Raw genomic sequence first — 20506 nt, forward strand, 5'->3', positions numbered from 1 at the left:
TGTGCGTGTGCACGCATGTGGCTGTCTATGGGGGCGTGTGTGTGTGCATGTGGCTGCCTATGGGGGCGTGTGTGTGTGCGCATGTGGCTGCCTATGGGGGCTTGTGTGTGTGTGCGCATGTGGCTGCCTATGGTTGCTTGTGTGTGTGTGCGCGCATGTGGCTGCCTATGGTTGCTTGTGTGTGTGCGCATGTGGCTGCCTATGGTTGCTTGTGTGTGTGTGTGCATGTGACTGCCTATGGGGGCTTGTGTGTATATGCATGTGGCTGCCTATGGGGGGGCTTGTGTGTGTGTGTACGCATGTGGCTGCCTATGGGGGCTTGTGTGTGTGCGTGCATGTGGCTGCCTATGGGGGCTTGTGTGTGTGCGTGTGTGTGCGTGCGGCTGCCTATGGGGGCTTGGTGTGTGCCCATGTGGCTGCTTATGGGGGCTTGTGTGTGTGCATGTGGCTGCCTATGGGGGCTTGTGTGTGTGTGCACGCGCATGTGGCTGACTATGGTGGTGTGTGTGTGTGCACGTGCGCGCATGTGGCTGCCTATGGGGGCTTGTGTGTGTGTGTGCCTGCATATGGCTGCCTATGGGGGCGTGTGTGTGTGTGCGCGCGCGCATGTGGCTGCCTATGGGGGCTTGTGTGCGTGCCTGCATATGGCTGCCTATGGGGGGTGTGTGTGTGTGTGTGTGCATGTGGCTGCCTATGGGGGCGTGTGTGTGTGTATGTGTGCATGTGGCTGCCTATGGGAGCTTGTGTGTGTGTGCATGTGGCTGCTATGGGGCTTGTGTGTGTGTGCATGTGGCTGTCTATGGGGGCTTGTGTGTGTGTGCACGTGGCTGTCTATGGGGGCTTTTGTGTGTGTGCATGTGGCTGCCTATGGGGGCTTGTGTGTGTGCACGCATGTGGCTGCCTATGGGGGCTTGTGTGTGTGCACGCATGTGGCTGCCTATGGGGGCTTGTGTGTGTGCACGCATGTGGCTGCCTATGGGGGCTTGTGTGTGTGCACGCATGTGGCTGCCTATGGGGGCGTGTGTGTGCGCGCATGTGGCTGCCTATGGGGGCGTGTGTGTGTGCGCATGTGGCTGCCTATGGGGGCATGTGTGTGTGCGCATGTGGCTGCCTATGGGGGTGTGTGTGTGTGCATGTGGCTGCCTATGGGGGCGTGTGTGTGCGCATGTGGCTGCCTATGGGGGCGTGTGTGTGTGCGCATGTGGCTGCGTATGGGGGCGTGTGTGTGCGCATGTGGCTGCCTATGGGGGCATGTGTGTGTGCGCATGTGGCTGACTATGGGGGCTTGTGTGTGTGTGCGCATGTGGCTGCCTATGGGGGCTTGTGTATGTGTGTGCGCATGTGGCTGCCTATGGGGGCTTGTGTGTGTGCACGCATGTGGCTGCCTATGGGGGCTTGTGTGTGTGTGTGCGCATGTGGCTGCCTATGGGGGCGTGTGTGTGCGCATGTGGCTGCCTATGGGGGCGTGTGTGTGTGCGCATGTGGCTGCCTATGGGGGCTTGTGTGTGTGTGCGCATGTGGCTGCCTATGGTTGCTTGTGTGTGTGTGTGTGTGTGTGTGCGCGCGCGCGCATGTGGCTGCCTATGGTTGCTTGTGTGTGTGTGTGCGCATGTGACTGCCTATGGGGGCTTGTGTGTATATGCATGTGGCTGCCTATGGGGGACTTGTGTGTGTGTGTACGCATGTAGTTGCCTATGGGGGCTTGTGTGTGTGCGTGCATGTGGCTGCCTATGGGGACTTGTGTGTGTGCATGCGGCTGCCTATGGGGGCTTGGTGTGTGCCCATGTGGCTGCCTATGGGGGCTTGTGTGTGTGCATGTGTGCATGTGGCTGCCTATGGGGGCTTGTGTGTGTGTGCACGCGCATGTGGCTGCCTATGGGGGCTTGAGTGTGTGTGTGTGCGTGCCTGCATATTGCTGCCTATGGGGGCGTGTGTGTGTATGTGTGCATGTGGCTGCCTATGGGGGCTTGTGTGTGTGCGCGCATGTGGCTGCCTATGGGGGAATATGTGTGTGTGTATAAGTGTGTAAGTGTGCGTTCGAGTGCGCGCATGTGGCTGCCTATGGGGGTTTGTGTATGTGAGTGTGCGCATGTGGCTGCCTATGGGGGCTTGTCTGTCTGTGTGCGCGCATGTGGCTGCCTATGGGGGTTTGTGTGTGTGTGCGTGTGCAAGCGCATGCCTATAGGGGCTTGTGTGTGTTTGTGCGCATGTGGCTGCCTATAGGGGCTTGTGTGTGTTTGTGCGCATGTGGCTGCCTATGGGGGCTTGTGTGTGTTTGTGCATGTGGCTGCCTATGGGGGCTTGTGTGTGTTTGTGCATGTGGCTGCCTATGGGGGCTTGTGTGTGTGTGCGCGCATGTGGCTGCCTATGGGGGCTTGTGTATTTGCATGTGGCTGCCTATGGGGGCTTGTGTATGTGGCTGCCTATGGGGGCTTGTGTATGTGCATGTGGCTGCCTATGGGGGCTTGTGTATGTGTGCATGACATGCACTGCATGTGGCTGCCTATGGGAGCTTGTGTGTGTGTGTGCGCGCATGTGGCTGCCTATGGGGGCTTGTGTGTGTGCGTATGTGGCTGCCTATGGGGGGCTTGTGTGTGTGCGCGCATGTGGCTGCCTATGGGGGGCTTGTGTTTGCGTGCATGTGGCTGCCTATGGGGGCTTGTGTGTGTGCGCATGTGGCTGCCTATGGGGGCCTTGTGTGTGCGTGCATGTGGCTGCCTATGGGGGGCTTGTGTGTGCACATGTGGCTGCCTATGGGGGGCTTGTGTGTGTGTGTGTGTGCGCACGTGTGGCTGCCTATGGGGGCTGGTGTGTGTGTGCATGTGGCTGCCTATGGGGGGCTTGTGTGTGTGCGCGCATGTGGCTGCCTATGGGGGCTTGTGTGTGTGTGCGCATGTGGCTGCCTATGGGGGCTTGTGTGTGTGTGCGCATGTGGCTGCCTATGGGGGCTTGTGTGTGTGTGCAGGCCTGTGGCTGCCTATGGGGGCTTGTGTGTGTGCGCATGTGGCTGCCTATGGGGGCTTGTGTGTGTGTGCGCATGTGGCTGCCTATGGGGCTTGTGTGTGTGTGTGTGTGCGCGCGCATGTGGCTGCTTATGGGGCTTGTGTGCATGTGGCTGCTCATGGGGGCTTGTGTGCGCATGTGCATGTGGCTGCTCATGGGGGCTTGTGTGCGCATGTGCATGTGGCTGCCTATGGGGGCTTGCGTGCATGTGGCTGCTTATGGGGGCTTGTGTGTGTGCGCGCATGTGGCTGCCTATGGGGGCTTGTGTGCATGCAAAAAGAGCAATATCTGTGAAGCGCAATAAAGCTAAGGCCAATAAAACGAGGTATGCCTGTATATATTTACATATGTTCTATAATATATATATATATATATATATATATATATATATACACACACACACACACATACACATATGTACACAGTATATATATATATATATAAATATATAAATATAATCTTACTATCCCCCTGCTATCAGCAGTTATCTATCGCCCCCCTGGACCAACCTCCAAATTCCTCGATAACTTTGCTGCCTGGCTTTCTCACTTTCTCTCTACAAATACACCTGCTCTAATCCTAGGGGACGTCAACATCCCCATTGATAACCCATCTGCCCCTGCTGCCTCTAAACTTCTCTCACTCACAAACTCCTTTAGTCTCTCACAATCCACCCTATTCCCTACTCACCGTGACAGACACTCTCTTGTTCTGGTATTCTCCTACCTCTGCTCCCCTTCTGATGTCACCTGTCGCCTATTTCCCATCTCAGACCACCATCTGCTCACCTATAATCTCAATGTACATGCTAAACCTATTTCTCCCCCCCACCTCCGCACCTGTAGAAATCTGCACACTGGATCCTCTCCAACTTTTGAACCTTATTCAAAAACGCCTTCCCCACACTTCCACAGTATCCTGCCCTGACCTTGCTACAAACCACTATAACAATACTCTCTCCTCTGCACTCAACACCCTTGCTCCTCCACAAATACGCAAAACTCCACGTCGTCAGATCCAGCCCTGGCACTCTCAGCAAACACGCTAGCTACAAAAATGCTACCGTGCTGCTTAACGTGCCTGGAGGAAATCCTGCTCTGAACCCGATTTCCTACACTATAAGTTTATTCTTTATTCTTACTTCTCTGCCCTTCACTTAGCCAAGCAAAACTACTTCTCTTCTCTCATATCTTCTAACTCCTCAAACCCTAAACATCTCTTCTCCACTTTCAACACTCTCCTCTATCCAGCTGCACCACCCCCTTCATCTGACTTTAGTGCTCAAGACTTGGCAGACTACTTTTCAACAAAACACTTACCATCCGAAGTAACATCCCACCACAAGACTGCAACCTTCCATCTCTGCCCCCGGTCACACCCTCCAACACTCTCAGTACCTTTCCCCCAACCACTTAGAATGAAGTGAGTTCCCTAATATCTTCCTCACACCTCAATACCTGCCCCCTTGACCATATCCCTTCACATCTAATACCTTCTCTGTCCTCTACCCTCACCCCAGCTCTTACTCAAATATTCAACCAATCCCTTACTACTGGTTCATTTCCATCATCCTTCAAACATGTAAAGGTCACCCCCATCATCAAAAAACCCTCCCTCAAACCCAATTCTCCTGCAAACTACCGCCCCATATCACTACTTCCGTTAGCTTCTAAAGTCCTGAAAAAACTAGTTTTCGATCACCTAACACACTTCCTATCCTCCAACTCATTGCTTGACCCCCTGCAATCTGGCTTCCGTCCCCAACACTCAACTGAGACTGCCCTCACCAAGGTTACTAACGATCTTCTTTCTGCTAAAAACAATGGCCACTATTCTATACTTATCTTACATGACATGTCTGCTGCCTTTGACACTGTTGACCATCCCCTCCTCCTATGGACTCTCAGCTCCCTTGGGCTCTGTGACATTGCCCTCTCCTGGAATCACTCTTATCTCTCTAATAGGTCCTTTTCTGTCTCATTTGCTGGTGACTCCTCCTCTCCATTGCCTCTGTCTGTTGGAGTACTGCAAGGCTCTGTTCTAGGCTTTCTACTCTTCTCTATTTATACTTCCTCACTGGGTAAACTTATCAGTTGCTATGGCTTCAACTATCACCTCTATGCTGATGATACTCAGATCTACCTATCCACCCCTGCACTCTCTACTTCTGTCCTTTTCCACATCAGCGACTGCTTATCTGGCATTTCTTCCTGGATGGCCTCTCACCACCTAAAAATCAACATGTCCAAGACTGAGCTTCTTCTAATCCCCCCAATCTAATTCTACTCCAGTTTCTAACTTTACTATAACTGTTGGTGACACCACTATCTCCCCATCACCCCAAGTCTGCTGCCTAGGAGTTACACTTGACTCCAATTTGTCCTTCATACCCCACATCTAATCGCTCTCTTCATCCTGTCGCAACCACCTACACAATATCTCAAAAATGCGTCCTTTTCTGAGTGCTGAAACTACTAAACAGCTAATCCATTCCCTAGTAATTTCCCGGCTTGACTACTGTAACAACCTACTAACTGGCCTTCCTCTCTCCCGCATCTCCCCCCTTCAATCCATCCTAAATGCCTCTGCTAGGCTAACCCACCTCTCCTGATGCTCTGTATCCACTGCACCCCTCTGTGAGTCCCTTCACTGGCTCCCCATTCACAGCAGAATAAAATTCAAAATTCTCACTCTGACCTACAAAGCCCTTACCAATGCAGCCCCCCCTTTCCTCACTCATCAACAAATATACTCCAGCCCGTTCCCTAAGATCCAACAAAGATCTACTCCTTGCCTCTTCTACCATCACCTCCTCTCATGCTAGACTATAGGACTTCTCTCATGTGGCACCAACCCTCTGGAACGCACTTCCTCGATCTGTCAGACTTTCCCCCAACCTCTCCTCCTTTAAATGCTCCCTAAAGACCTTCTTGTTCAGGGAAGCCTATCACCAAATCAGTAACTAATGAATTCCACTTGCCTAATAGTTGCCCTCATCTAACTCCACACTAACATCATTCCCACCTTTGCAGTCCCCACCTCTTGTTTCTCACCATCCTACCCATTTAGATTGTAAGTTCCTACGGGAACAGGGCTCCCAATTCCCCCTGTATTTGTTTGTTAAATTTTGTCTGTTATCTCATATTGTACTGTCCTTTTTACCTTTGTTACCCATGGACAGCGCTGTGGAATCTGTTGGCGCTTTATAAATAAAGATAAAGAATTATATATATATATATATATATATATATATATATATATATATATATATATATATATATACACACATACACACACACACACACACACACACAATATCTCACAAAAGTGAGTACACCCCTCACATTTTTGTAAATATTTTATTATATCTTTTCATGTGACAACACTGAAAAGATTGCACTTTGCTACAATATAAAGTAGTGAGTGTACAGCCTGTATAACAGTGTAAATTTGCTGTCCCCTCAAAATAACTCAACGCACAGCCATTCATGTCTAAACCGTTGGCAACAAAAGTGAGTACACCCCTAAGTGGAAATGTCCAAATTGGGCCCAATTAGCCATTTTTCCTCCCCGGTGTCATGTGACTCATGAGTGTTACAAGGTCTCAGGTGTAAATGGAGAGCAGGTGTGTTACATTTGGTGTTATCGCTCTCACACTCTCTGGTCACTGGAAGTTCAACATGGCCCCTCATGGCAAAGAACTCTGAGGATCTGAAAAAAAAATTGTTGCTCTACATAAAGATGGCCTAGGCTATAAGAAGATTTCCAAGACCCTGAAACTGAGCTGCAGCACGGTGGGCAAGACCATACAGTGGTTTCACAGGACAGGTTCCACTCAGAACAGGCCTCGCCATGGTCATCCAAAGAAGTTGAGTGCACATGCTCAGCGTCATATCCAGAGGTTGTCTTTGGGAAATAGACATATGAGTGCTGCTAGCATTGCTGCAGAGGTTGAAGAGGTAGGGGGTCAGCCTGTCAGTGCTCAGACCATACACCGCACACTGCATCAAATTGGTCTGCATGGCTGGCTACCCAGAAGGAGGCTTCTTCTAAAGATGATGCTCAAGAAAGCCTGCAAGCTTTGCTGAAGACAAGCAGACTAAGGACATTGATTACTGGAACTGTCCTGTGGTCCGATGAGACCAAGATAAACTTATTTGGTTCCGATGGTGTCAAGAGTGTGTGGCGTCAACCAGGTGAAGAGTACAAAGACAAGTGTGTCTTGCCTACAGTCAAGCATGTTGGTGGGAGTCTCATGGTCTGGGCCTGCATGAGTGCCGCCGGCACTGGGGAGCTACAGTTCATTGAAGGAACCATGAATGCCAACAGGTACTGTGATATACTGAAGCAGAGTATGATCCCCTCCCTTCAGAGACTGGGCCGCAGGGCAGTATTCCAACATGTTAATGACCCCAAACACACCTCCAAGATGACCACTGCCTTGCTAAGGAAGCTGAGGTTAAAGGTGATGAACTGGCGAAACATGTATCCAGAACTAAACCCTATTGAGCATTTGTGGGGCATCCTCAAACAGAAGGTGGGGGAGCGCAAGGTCTCTAACATCCACCAGCTCTGTGTTGTTGTCATGGAGGAGTGGAAGAGGACTCCAGTGGCAACCTGTAAAGCTCTGGTGAGCGCCATGCCCAAGAGGGTTTAAGTCACTGCTGGAAAATAATGGTGGCCACACAAAATATTGACACTTTAGGCCCAATTTGGACATTTCCACTTAGGGGTGTATTCACTTTTGTTTAGACATTAATGGCTGTATGTTGAGTTATTTTGAGGGGACAGCAAATTTACACCATTGTACAGGCTGTACACTCACTACTTTACATTGTAGCAAAGTGTAATTTCTTTAGCGCTGTTACATGAAAAGATATAATAAAATATTTACAAAAATGTGAGGGGTGTACTCACTTTTGTGAGATACTGTGTATATATATATATATATATATATATATATATATATATATATATATATATATATATATATATATATATTATATATAGATAGATAGATAGATAGATAGATAGATAGATAGATATAAAAATGAGAAAACTCGCACTTTCTGAGTTTAAGAGCATCAAAATTTACTGTGACATTTCGGAGCATTCACACCTTCCTCAGAGAAAGAAACAAACAAGTGAAACAAATCTGTATAAATGCATAACACAAGCCCCTCCCCCATAGTGCACAACCATTTATTCATTCACACACAGTCAGTTGAATACTGGACTCTGGGAAACCTTTTCCTTCATTTCGTATCTAGCCTACAATATCAAATACTGAAATCATTATTATTGTATGTAATCCTTTATATAAATGGCAGCTAAATGTAATTCCACATACAGAGAATGGTTCTGTGTGGAAATAAAATATCTGAAAACTAGCCTGACATAATGCGTGCATCAATAACAAGTACTCAGGGCTTTAGCCATTAGCAACTCAGCTCTCATTCACTCATGTAGCAAAGTCATGCAGTGCTAATGGGAAGCTTTTCATTTGTGCCACTTAGTAATACACAACAGTTTGCCTTGCAGCGCTTGCCACTTCTCAGTAAATATCAATAAGAAGAGATGACACTGTATTTCTTAGTATAAATAATACTCTCCCAATGTTACTCACCAGGTCAACCAGCTGAGAATAGCAGATCTGTCCCTCCTCATTGCCCTGAGATAGGGCAAATAGCATTTCCAGCTTGGCAGGGTCCAGGGGCAGCTCATTATTGGTAACCAGGGTGGCGAAGGTCTCTGCGCACACAAAACCTGTGTTCTCTGGGTCAAGCTGACATAGGAAAGACAGAATATCTCACATTAGTGATGCAGTCAGAAAACCAGGGAAGGCTAAGCAACAGGAATTATACAAATATTCATTTGCCCTATATACAGACCATCTGCTGGGCTATGCCCATACCATCTCATAGAAACAGACATGCCCGTTATATAACAAAAGCAGATCAAGTGACCAGCTATGTATAGATTTCCCATCAATAGTATCCTCTTTCCATGTTTCATCAGTACTTCCTGCATCTAATCAAAGGCCTGATGATATAAAGCTCTCCGCTCAGATGAGATGAAACAAAATGATACTCCAGCAATGCAAGATCCCTCATGAGATTGGAGAAGTATAGCAAAATTTGCCTTTTTACAAAGAGCATTCCTTGCATTTCTGTGTAACTTTAACAAACTAGGGTCATACTTTGTATATTCCTGTGTATATTTTACAAATTATATTGCACTTCCTAGAGGGCTTCATTACTTTCTAAGGGCCAGATGATCAAAGATTCTCTAGTTTTGGAGAGAAATTACAGTGCAGACTTCACAGGGGCTGAATTAAGTGAATTCTATAAGAAAGGGGCGGAACCTGGAAGTCCCAGAGAGATGAGAAATGCCGTAATAAGGTTCTCTGGGATACAGAATTTCACAGGGGAGAGTAAAGTTACAGGAAAACACCTGGGACTGATATAAAGGCTTCATTTGCAGCCGATACAATTTAAACTGAAAAGTTTTCACTTCAATTTAACTTGTTTTTGTGTAGTTTAATACATATTACTTTTCTGTCCGTTACAAGTGTATTGTGAATTTTGAGCTAACTTCACCTGTATAAAGCTGGTGAGATAATTCAGTGAGACCAGCTTATGTAAAATGTTTACATCATTTCATGAGAATTGTGAGAGAACTTTCTGAAGCTGTCAGTTTTAATTTTACAATAGAGCAAATAAAAAGTGCAATGTAATTTGTAGAAGTTTGTGAAATCACTGCTGCATCTAAATCTAAATGCATTCAAATACAAAAGAGAAAATGCAAAGTTTAAATGTAATAATATGGAAAGGACCCAATCTGAAGTGTAAAGTAATATTAAAATATAAAATACAAAGCATAAAGTGTAAGTGTAACAAAACTCTCATATCATATAGTGCTATATTTGTGCTTGTCTCTTAAACACATACAGAAATGCAGAGAACACCCCTTAGAGAAGTATTTCATCATTTGCCCTTTTTAGAGGCTTGTGAGAGATCTCACAGTGCTTGGGGATGTGTGTCTCTCCGTCACATCCTAAATCTTGCATAGTGAAATAAACAGTTCCCAAGTTAAAATTTGGCTTTATAAAATTGTTTAAAGGGACACTGTACCCAAAAAATTTCTTTTGTGATTCAGATAGAGCATACAATTTTAAGTAACTTTCTAATTTACTCCTATTATCAATTTTTCTTCGTTCTCTTGCTATCTTTATATGAAAAAGAAGGTATCTAATCTTTTTTCTTGGTTCAGCACTCTGGACAGCAGTTTTTGATTGGTGGATGAATTTATCCACCAATCAGCAAGGACAACCTAGGTTGTTCACCAAAAATGGGCCGGCATTTAAACTTACATTCTTGCATTTCAAATAAAGATACCAAGAGAATAAAGAACATTTGATAATAGGAGTAAATTAGAAAGTTGCTTAAAATTGCATGCTCTATCTGAGTCACGAAATAATTTTTTTGGGTACAGTGTCCCTTTAAGGAACCTCACTGTACTAATGAGACTAATTAGATAATCTTGCCAGAGCAGAGAGCATTAGACCATGAGGCCCCAACCAGGGATATCGGTGCAGGACGTTAGCCATTGTGCAATAACAATTTAAAGGGATATACAGATCAAAATTAAAATCATTCACCTGATGATATGGATTTAATCTGAGTAATGCGTTGTGAATTCTAGCACTTTTGAAAGTGTTTTTAATCATTTTTATTAAATTTTTATGCATTTTTCTCTTACAATTGAATTGAGGTGCATTTTGTTATACAGAGAGTGCAGAATTATTAGGCAAATTAGTATTTTGACCACATCATCCTCTTTATGCATGTTGTCTTACTCCAAGCTGTATAGGCTCGAAAGCCTACTACCAATTAAGCATATTAGGTGATGTGCATCTCTGTAATGAGAAGGGGTGTGGTCTAATGACATCAACACCCTAAAACAGGTGTGCATAATTATTAGGCAACTTCCTTTCCTTTGGCAAAATGGGTCAAAAGAAGGACTTGAAGAAAAAGTGATTGGGATAGCGCTATGCAGCTGCGAGTCTTATAAAGTGAAATAAATATATATTAGTTTGGATCTATTTTTATCTGAATATGAAGGTGTCCCTGTTTTGGGTTGTTCAATTATGGGATTACTATTTTGATATATAAGGATCCCCGGTTTATTTTGATCATATAACCTGGATGATAGAGTAATTTCTATATTTTTAAAATAGTCTTATGTCCTATGTTTTTTATATATAAGTATCTTATAGATATTATTATAAAATATAAAATATTAAAAATATAAAAAAAAAAATATAGAAATTACTCTATCATCCAGGTTATATGATCAAAATAAACCGGGGATCCTTATATATCAAAATAGTAATCCCATAATTGAACAACCCAAAACAGGGACACCTTCATATTCAGATAAAAATAGATCCAAACTAATATATATTTACTTCACTTTATAAGACTCGCAGCTGCATAGCGCTATCCCAATCACTTTTTCTTCTCTTCTAAACTTCGGTGATAGTGTTTTTGAGGTTACATCACCATTTGGGATTAGCTAAGAGTCTGAGTGTAGAATCTTTGTATTAACTTTAACCCTCAAAAGAAGGACTTGACAGGCTCAGAAAAGTAAAAAATAGTGAGATATCTTGCAGAGGGATGCAGCACTCTTAAAATTGCAAAGCTTCTGAAGCGTGATCATCGGACAATCAAGTTTTTCATTCAAAATAGTCAACAGGGTCGCAAGAAGCGTGTGGAAAAACCAAGGCGCAAAATAACTGCCCATGAACTGAGAAAAGTCAAGCGTGCAGCTGCCAAGATGCCACTTGCCACCAGTTTGGCCATATTTCAGAGCTGCAACATCACTGGAGTGCCCAAAAGCACAAGGTGTGCAATACTCAGAGACATGGCCAAGGTAAGAAAGGCGGAAAGACGACCACCACTGAACAAGACACACAAGCTGAAACGTCAAGACTGGGCCAAGAAATATCTCAAGACTGATTTTTCTAAGGTTTTATGGACTGATGAAATGAGAGTGAGTCTTGATGGGCCAGTGGCTGGATTGGTAAAGGGCAGAGAGCTCCAGTCCGACTCAGACGCCAGCAAGGTGGAGGTGGAGTACTGGTTTGGGCTGTTATCATCAAAGATGAGCTTGTGGGGCCTTTTCGGGTTGAGGATGGAGTCAAGCTCAACTCCCAGTCCTACTGCCAGTTTCTGGAAGACACCTTCTTCAAGCAGTGGTACAGGAAGAAGTCTGCATCCTTCAAGAAAAACATGATTTTCATGCAGGACAATGCTCCATCACACGCGTCCAAGTACTCCACAGCGTGGCTGGCAAGAAAGGGTATAAAAGAAGAAAATCTAATGACATGGCCTCCTTGTTCACCTGATCTGAACCCCATTGAGAACCTGTGGTCCATCATCAAATGTGAGATTTACAAGGAGGGAAAACAGTACACCTCTCTGAACAGTGTCTGGAAGGCTGTGGTTGCTGCTGCACGCAATGTTGATGGTGAACAGATCAAAACACTGACAGAATCCATGGATGGCAGGCTTTTGAGTGTCCTTGCAAAGAAAGGTGGGTATATTGGTCACTGATTTGTTTTTGTTTTGTTTTTGAATGTCAGAAATGTATATTTGTGAATGTTGAGATGTTATATTGGTTTCACTGGTAAAAATAAATAATTGAAATGGGTATATATTTGTTTTTTGTTAAGTTGCCTAATAATTATGCACAGTAATAGTCACCTGCACACACAGATATCCCCCTAAAATAGCTATAACTAAAAACAAACTAAAAACTACTTCCAAAACTATTCAGCTTTGATATTAATGAGTTTTTTGGGTTCATTGAGAACATGGTTGTTGTTCAATAATAAAATTAATCCTCAAAAATACAACTTGCCTAATAATTCTGCACTCCCTGTAGTCCAGAATTTTATGGTGGTATCAGTCTTTCAGTCTCACAAATTGGATGGTAGTTTTGGTTCTAAGAGATCCAGGCAACAAACAGAAAGGAGCTGATCCATTGTGAGCGCCATTGTACGGGAGTAGGAGCGTGCTGGATGTCTCCCAAAGGTCCGAACTGATTAGTGCAACGCATATTGTGAGCACCATTCGTTTTCTTGTGTATGACTGTTTATGTGGATTTGCTGCACTATTGGGGAACCTCATTTTTGGTATTTGTTTTATAGATTGTTTTTTATCAATTGGAGGTGTCTAACCACATTTGAAGAGGAAGCAGTCTGACCTTTTCCCACTACATGGCATAATGGATCAAGTGGAAAATCCCATTGTGGACATTATGGGCTAGATTACAAATTTGCCCGTTTACAGGCGCAATAAATAACCAGCCATTACAAGTGCTCCAAAAATTAACCAGAGATCAGATCTCTGGTTAATTAATTTCCTAAATGTGCCCTAATTGGCCCCAACATTAAAAGTAGTGTTGTCTTTTTAAATAAAAAAAAAAAATAGTAGAATTTTTTTTTGTAAGAATAACTGCACAAAGCAGTGGATGTGGGGCGTTACAAAAAAAAATGGCACTGAGAAGTGCCTTTACATTGCGGTCTATGGGGAACTGTGAGTTCTCTATAAATATATATATATGCTTATATACATATATATGTGTTAATATGTGTATACTGTATAAACATATTAAAATATAAATATATATGTATTTAGTTATATACATATATATTTAACATTTGCTGCCCATCGCTGCGCTAGTTCTTATACCGTGTCTCATGGCATGATAATGAGGCTCCCATTGAAGTCTATGGAAGCACGCTCTCATAAGCGCAAATCTGCCATGCAATGCGAACGCGGGCAACTTCAAATACCAGCGCACAATTGCGTGTGCTGGTATTACGAGTGGAGTGCAAATATCGCACTTGCGAAAGGGCAATTTTGCACTCCACTCATAATTTGACCCTATGGGGCCTATCTATCAAGCTCCGAATGGAGCTTGATGCCCCGCGTTTCTGACGAGCCTGCAGGCTCGCCAGAAACAGCGGTTATGAAGCAGCGGTCACAAAGACCGCTGCTCCATAACCTGTCTGCCTGCTCTGAGCAGCCGGACAGACATCGCCGGAATTCAACCTGATCGAGTACGATCGGGTTGATTGACACCCCCCTGCTGGGCCGCAAGTCTGCAGGGGGCAGCATTGCACTAGCAGCTCTTGTGAGCTGCTGGTGCAATGCTAAATACGGAGAGCGTATTACTCTCCGTATTCAGCGAGGTCTGGCGGACCTGATCCGCACTGTCGGATCAGGTCCGCCAGACCTTGTTAAATAGAGGCCTCTATATAGTGGGACTCTTGATAAAGGACACTAGTTGTTGTCACACAACCTTATAAATATGTTGTGATCAATATAGGGTATTGGTATGTCTTTATATCGGGAGCTTCTAGCTTTGCTTTTTTTTTTATTTATTTTTTATTTTAATATTTTTATTGAGGAATTATACAAAATACAAGTCTCACATAGTCATATAGGAAATAAATCTTACTCATAAAACAGACAGTGTGTGAGGAACATGAACAAAATGCTTAAACATAAATCCTCTTTTTAGTCCCTATATATAAAGGTTAAGACCACTCTTGGATCTTTTATGCTGATAAAGAAAACAAAAAGGGTATAGAGATTGAAAGGACCAAAGCCTAACCTGAAAATTTAGCATTGGATATATAATATATTATTCTCTGCTCTTATACAGAATACAAGGTAGTGATGGGGGCCAATGACCTCAATTTAAAGTAATATTCAAACATAAAGGTAACGGAGCAAACTAAAAATCTGATTGGCGTTGGAGTATAGGAATTATAGACCTTATATAGGAGTTTAATTGATTTCCCACTCAAAATGCATTATTAAACAGATAAATTCTAAGCGGTATAGACAAAACAATTAATCCTCATAGGCTACAGCGCTTAGGTTGGTACATTTTCATACTCATATATCCCATGTAGCAGTTTATATATGGTTGTACTCTATTATATAAAACATTATAATCCTATAACAGTTAGAAATAAGTTTTTCCCTCCTCCCCCATGGCCCCGGCAGTTGACCACAAGAGAGGAGACCGCTGCATTGCTGGGTAGTCACATGTAATTAAAGGCTGTATGTTGAGAATGTCACATCTATATCGTGTATGGCTTAGTAGGAAGATGCAGCGAGTATCAATTCAGTTAACCTAAAGATCGTTATCCAACCTTCTGCTTTACTCCAAAGTCTTTAACCAAAACCGAAAATACACCATTAACTATATTACATTTAACAGAACACCGTCTTAGCCTCTGAAAGTACTCTTCCCACAATAACATAGCCTATTTCTTATCCTTAACCCTTTAAGGACACAGCTTTCAGTTTGCTCAATTGTTTTATGACGGAAAAATTCCGTCATATGTCCTTAAGAGGTTAATGGTAGGGAGTTCATATCATGTAAACATTGTTAACCCCAGGACTTAGCCCTCAGGAAGCGCTGTATCTTACTCGTATTGTAAGCGTCTCTATGGAAAGGGTTAATATGGCAGGCTGTGAGCAAGAGTGGTATTACATCCAGATCTGCTATAGTCCCTTCAACCAAACTTGTGCACCACTTGTTAGTCTTTCCCAAGTAAAGGGCCTCAGGGTGATAGATTCTGTCAATGAAGAAAACGACCAGATCATTTTTACATAGCGGGAAACCTTCATGTTGTTTATTCGTGGCAGTCCAGGAGTCCACCCCTGCCTCCATTCCCGCCATGTGTGCAGCTAAATATTTTCTCATATGTAAAAGTTCTCTTCGTGTGTCAGCATACATCTTGTCGGCCGTGTCACTTGTAAGACACCCTTTATCTAGAGCAATTGTCGGGTCTCTATAAGAGGCTTCCAGTGTTGTGCCACTTTGCATTAATGTGGGTAATATCTCAGGTCTGCTCCCTGAGTAAAAGGATTCTGATTGCTGTGTGTCTGTGGTTATACCCGTCTCCTCCTCTGCAGGCTTTATCTCTGTGTCTGTAGTGCCAATCCGACTGATCAAAAAGTCATATGGAGCGCTATCTATGAGTTGCTGACAGAGGTTTTCAAACCGGAACATGATGCACTCTAAGCTGTCATTTAGGTCTTGTTGCATAGCGGTAGCCATTTTAGGTGCAAGTTTTACATTGATTCTAGAGTTAAATCTCGTTACCAAGTCGTAGCTCCGTTACCAGTGTCCCCTCTTACAAGAAAGTTATATGCAGAGAATCTAAGCAGGTCTGGCAATGGCGAGAACCCTCGATTGCTCGAGGGGGGTGACGTTGCCTATGTGTGAGCCGCCGCTCTAGGCCTTCTTGTCCGTTGCCGGGCTCCGACTTCACTTATACAGTGTAATCCTTCAATGTGTAAGACTCTGCTGAGCAGTGAAGTCTTATGGAATAAAAGTTATGTTTTTGCTCTGTAAAATCCCTCTTGTAACCGGCGGATTAGGAGTGTTCAGTTGGAGCTCAGTAAAAATGCGACCATGCAAGATCGTTGTTCGGACACGCCCCCCTCTAGCTTTGCTTTTTAAGTTTCATTATGCACAAAATTTAAATGTACATGAATAAATTTCAATTTGAAATAGAAGCATTTTTGCAATATACTTCCATACGCACTTAAGCTGTGAGGGCCCATGCACCAGCTAAGAGAGTCAGAAGTGGCTTGTATGGCACAAATTAAGTCTTCACACTCACAGACGAAATACATAGCACTGCCAGCTTTTGTGTTTGGGGTAATTGACAGGTCACACAAGAGCAAGTGGAGGCGCTGGACATACAGGGCAAGATTACAAGTGGAGCGCAAACTTAGCGCTCCACTGAGTAATCCCAGCGCACGATGTGTGCTGGTATTGCAAGTCAAGTGCAATGCGTACACGAGCTCACATTCGCATTGCTAGGAAGTATTGCGCTCACGAGAGCGCGCTTCCTGATGCCGTCATACAGGACACAGAACCTGACGCAGGGGTAAGTAGCGCAGCGATTGCAGCATATTTTTAAATATACAGTATATGTTTATGACTATATAAATATATATTTATGTGATAATATGTGTATTACAGGTTACACACAATTCTCATAGACCGCTATGTAAAGGCACTTTTCAGTGCCATTTTTTTCTAACACCCAACTCCCACCAACTTTAGACCCCAAAAACTGCCTAGTGCAGTTGTTTTTTTATTTTAAAAAATACTACTTTTTAATAAACTCTAAAGCCCTCTATTTTGAAGGCATTTGAGGGAACTTTTTGAAAATGAACCAGTGATCGGATCTCTGGTTAATTTTCGGAGCTACCTTAATTATTGCCCATTCGCAGATGCGCAGTAATTTAGAGCTCCACTTATAATCTAGCCCATAGTGTCTTCTGCCCACTCACCGCCAAGATGATCTGCCAAGTTGTTTGACCTTGTCCACCTGTCACTTAAGTACATAGGGCTAAAGGCTCCTCCTACCCATGCCAAACTCATACAATATAGTACAAAATAATTAATAGTACCAAAAAAAAAAATCATCCTAAATAGAATTTCAAAAAATCATCTATTTTTTACACCAACTTGTTTATCTTGGGTCTTGGAGGACCTGACATGAACACCATAATAAAACACGATTAATTGCAGCTATCAGACTATTATGATTACTTGGCCAATAAATAAATGAAAACCTGTATCTAAATGTTAGAACCCCTTTCTTTAAAATGTGAGGTCTTATAGTACTACTTTACAATGCGGATGGTGGTAAAGAGAACAACAAAAATCACCTAATATGCAGATGATGGTCATTTCAATAGCAAGCTCTATCTAGAGAGGCATGAGCCCCCTCATTTGAATAGGGCAGTTTTCTTCTAATTGATATGAGGGATAGCATGTGAATATGCATTGTATGCTGTCTTTAAGGGCTCCTTTCATTCTTCTCCCCATATAGTAAATAGATTAGGTAGTTGACTACCATTATTTGGTAATTGCTTAATAATGACAGACGTATGAGCTTCCCACCTTTCAAAATGGTTTCTCTTGCCCTCTTAAAATGGCAAATTACCTGCAAATTAGAGGAGAATGACATATCATTGTAAAAAAGGAGAATTACCTCTTTTAACCCTTTGACGACTGGGTTAATTTGTCTACAAACAAATTGAAATCCAGCGATTGTACACGCGATTGGGAGATTTCAATTATGGGATCGGGTCAGGGGGGCATCCCTATGATGCTAGGCATGCCCTCCAGACCGCAATTGAATCCAGGTACCGCCGTTGGCTTCAGAACAGCCTAACGGCTAGGACGTTCTATTCCGTCCGGCATGGTTTGGACAGAATAGAACGCCATAACGGTCTCATTCCCCTGTAATTAAATCATAGAAGCAGGGTTTTTTGTGGGGGTACTCACCAGTCTGATATACACACACATACATACATTCATACATAGACCAATAATGCCCATATCAGACCACATACCTGGCGACCCTAGTACTGTGCATACATCCCATATATAAACAGAGGATTCATGAACAGTTGGTAACACTTATTAACATACACGTTGCATAACAACTATATTCTATATATACACTTGGCGCCACTTCAGTTACATATACTCAGTGGTCAATAATTATGGTAAACAAGTTGTTTAAAATGTCATGTTTTGTCTGAAAAATAAAAAGTTATCATTATCATAATTTATTTGTATAGCGCCACAAAATTCCGTAGCGCTGCTTAAAGTGCAATGACTTTACTGTCTTGTTAAGCACTGCATTGCAAATTACCAAGTTTGCATTGATTTTTTAAATATTTTTTATTGAGGAATAAGCAAATATCACATGTTCACCTTACATACAATTGAACTGGTAACCTCATAGTTACTGCAGAAATAAACAAAGTAAGTAGTTGGACTATACTTAACGCAAAAAAGTTGCAAAGATTTCACAGAACAAGAATTATGCAGCAGACAACTGCAGTTAATTAAACTACAGTATACAACATAGGAGCAAATAACCTCTCTTTATGATATAACCTCTATGTTTATAAACAGACACTTTTGGGCTGTTCCTCATAGGCCTGTAACCCTAAAGAGAGGAGGCAAGTAAGTGCAAAATCTCCACTTATAGACATATGTACTTGTACATTAGCTGAAATAATGTATAACAGACAAACAGAGAACCTGTCTACCTGCAATCACCAATTGACAAAATTCAAGACTGTGGAAGAGCTCTGTTGTTCAATCCTGCCGCCTGTTTTTGAGAAACCAATTGTGTGAGAGCAGAGCCTGTCAATCACCCTGGACAAGCAAGTTTGAGATGGTTTATCTCTGCCACCTAGAAAAAGAAGCAGACTGCTTCTTAAATTTGTGGTTGCAGACTCACTCTAAACTGCAAGTTCTCAGGTGCTGCAAATGCATCTTGATAAATTGACCCATAAGTATACATTTTCCAAGCCCTACAATAGATAACATTAACCTGCAGCAGAGTATATTGTGAAGTTTTGGCCAGGGACCAGTACAACTCACTATTATTTTGGACAAGTGTCACTGTATGTTGGTGATAATGAACAATTATACACCAAAACGCAACACTCTGCACTATAATAATGCAAAGCATTGATACACTAATACACATTCTGTACTGTATACTTAAAGCAAAGTACCTATACACTGATAACATATTTGCTGCACTGTATAATTAATGAAGAGTACCTATACACTAATAAACATGCTGCACTATATAATTAATGAAGAGTACCTATACACTTTTTTGCTGCACTGTATTATGTGATTGAGGGTTCATACACTAGAAAAAAAAAGAATAGGCTGCCCTGTATAAGGATGATGGGTGCCTATACAGAGATAGTGAGCACTATGTGCTGCATAATTGTCATAACTGACTAAGTTCTTTGCCTTATCCTTTGTATAGCTGTGTCTTTTCACACTTACATAACTCCTCCCCAACAAGCAGTTTAAATTTCCCTCCTACTCATACCAAATTGCTTGATTGTTGAATCCAGCTTCTCACCCTCTAACCTCCTTGCAACCTTTGAGACAGACGCAGCTCACCTCTCTACCAAACACAGGACCGGAACCGGCAAGCGGTGACGTCACACGCCATCGCACACGCTGCAATTTTCCCAAACTCTGCAGGGGAACTTCTCTCTGTCCGGACACCGCTCACCCATTACTTCTATTAGTAAGTTTCAAAAGCGCTTCCTTCATACCTATACCGCAGTAACTTACGAATATTCAGTAATTACTCCTGACATGTCTCAGAATCTTAGTTAGGTTTCCTTCATAATTAAAAGCTCTAATACTACCTATATTCTTAATTGTTCAGTCTCAATACCTAAGTACAGCCTAAATCTCATTAGCTCTATTTTGCCTTATTTTTGTACAACTATGTCTGCTGCCAAATATGATCAGATATTGTCTATCTAAAACTTTAACGTTGCAATTGCATGTTTGTTATATGTGGGAACCAGTTTGTCAATACTGAGTGGGGCTATACGCTCTG

At 43.1% G+C, this 20506-nt stretch overlaps 1 protein-coding gene across 1 annotated transcript in view; it reads right to left on the reverse strand.

Annotated features, from left to right (window-relative positions):
- RHBDL1 (rhomboid like 1) overlaps window positions 1–20506 on the reverse strand; it is a 180439-nt gene that overhangs the window by 133850 nt on the left and 26083 nt on the right. The window contains exon 2 of the mRNA XM_053695256.1: window positions 8630–8788. Within this exon, the coding sequence (XP_053551231.1) occupies window positions 8630–8788 (159 nt within the window). The remainder of the gene's footprint in view (window positions 1–8629; window positions 8789–20506) is intronic.

The sequence above is a fragment of the Bombina bombina genome, chromosome 11 (genome assembly GCF_027579735.1).
Source record: "Bombina bombina isolate aBomBom1 chromosome 11, aBomBom1.pri, whole genome shotgun sequence".
Lineage (NCBI taxonomy): Eukaryota > Metazoa > Chordata > Amphibia > Anura > Bombinatoridae > Bombina > Bombina bombina.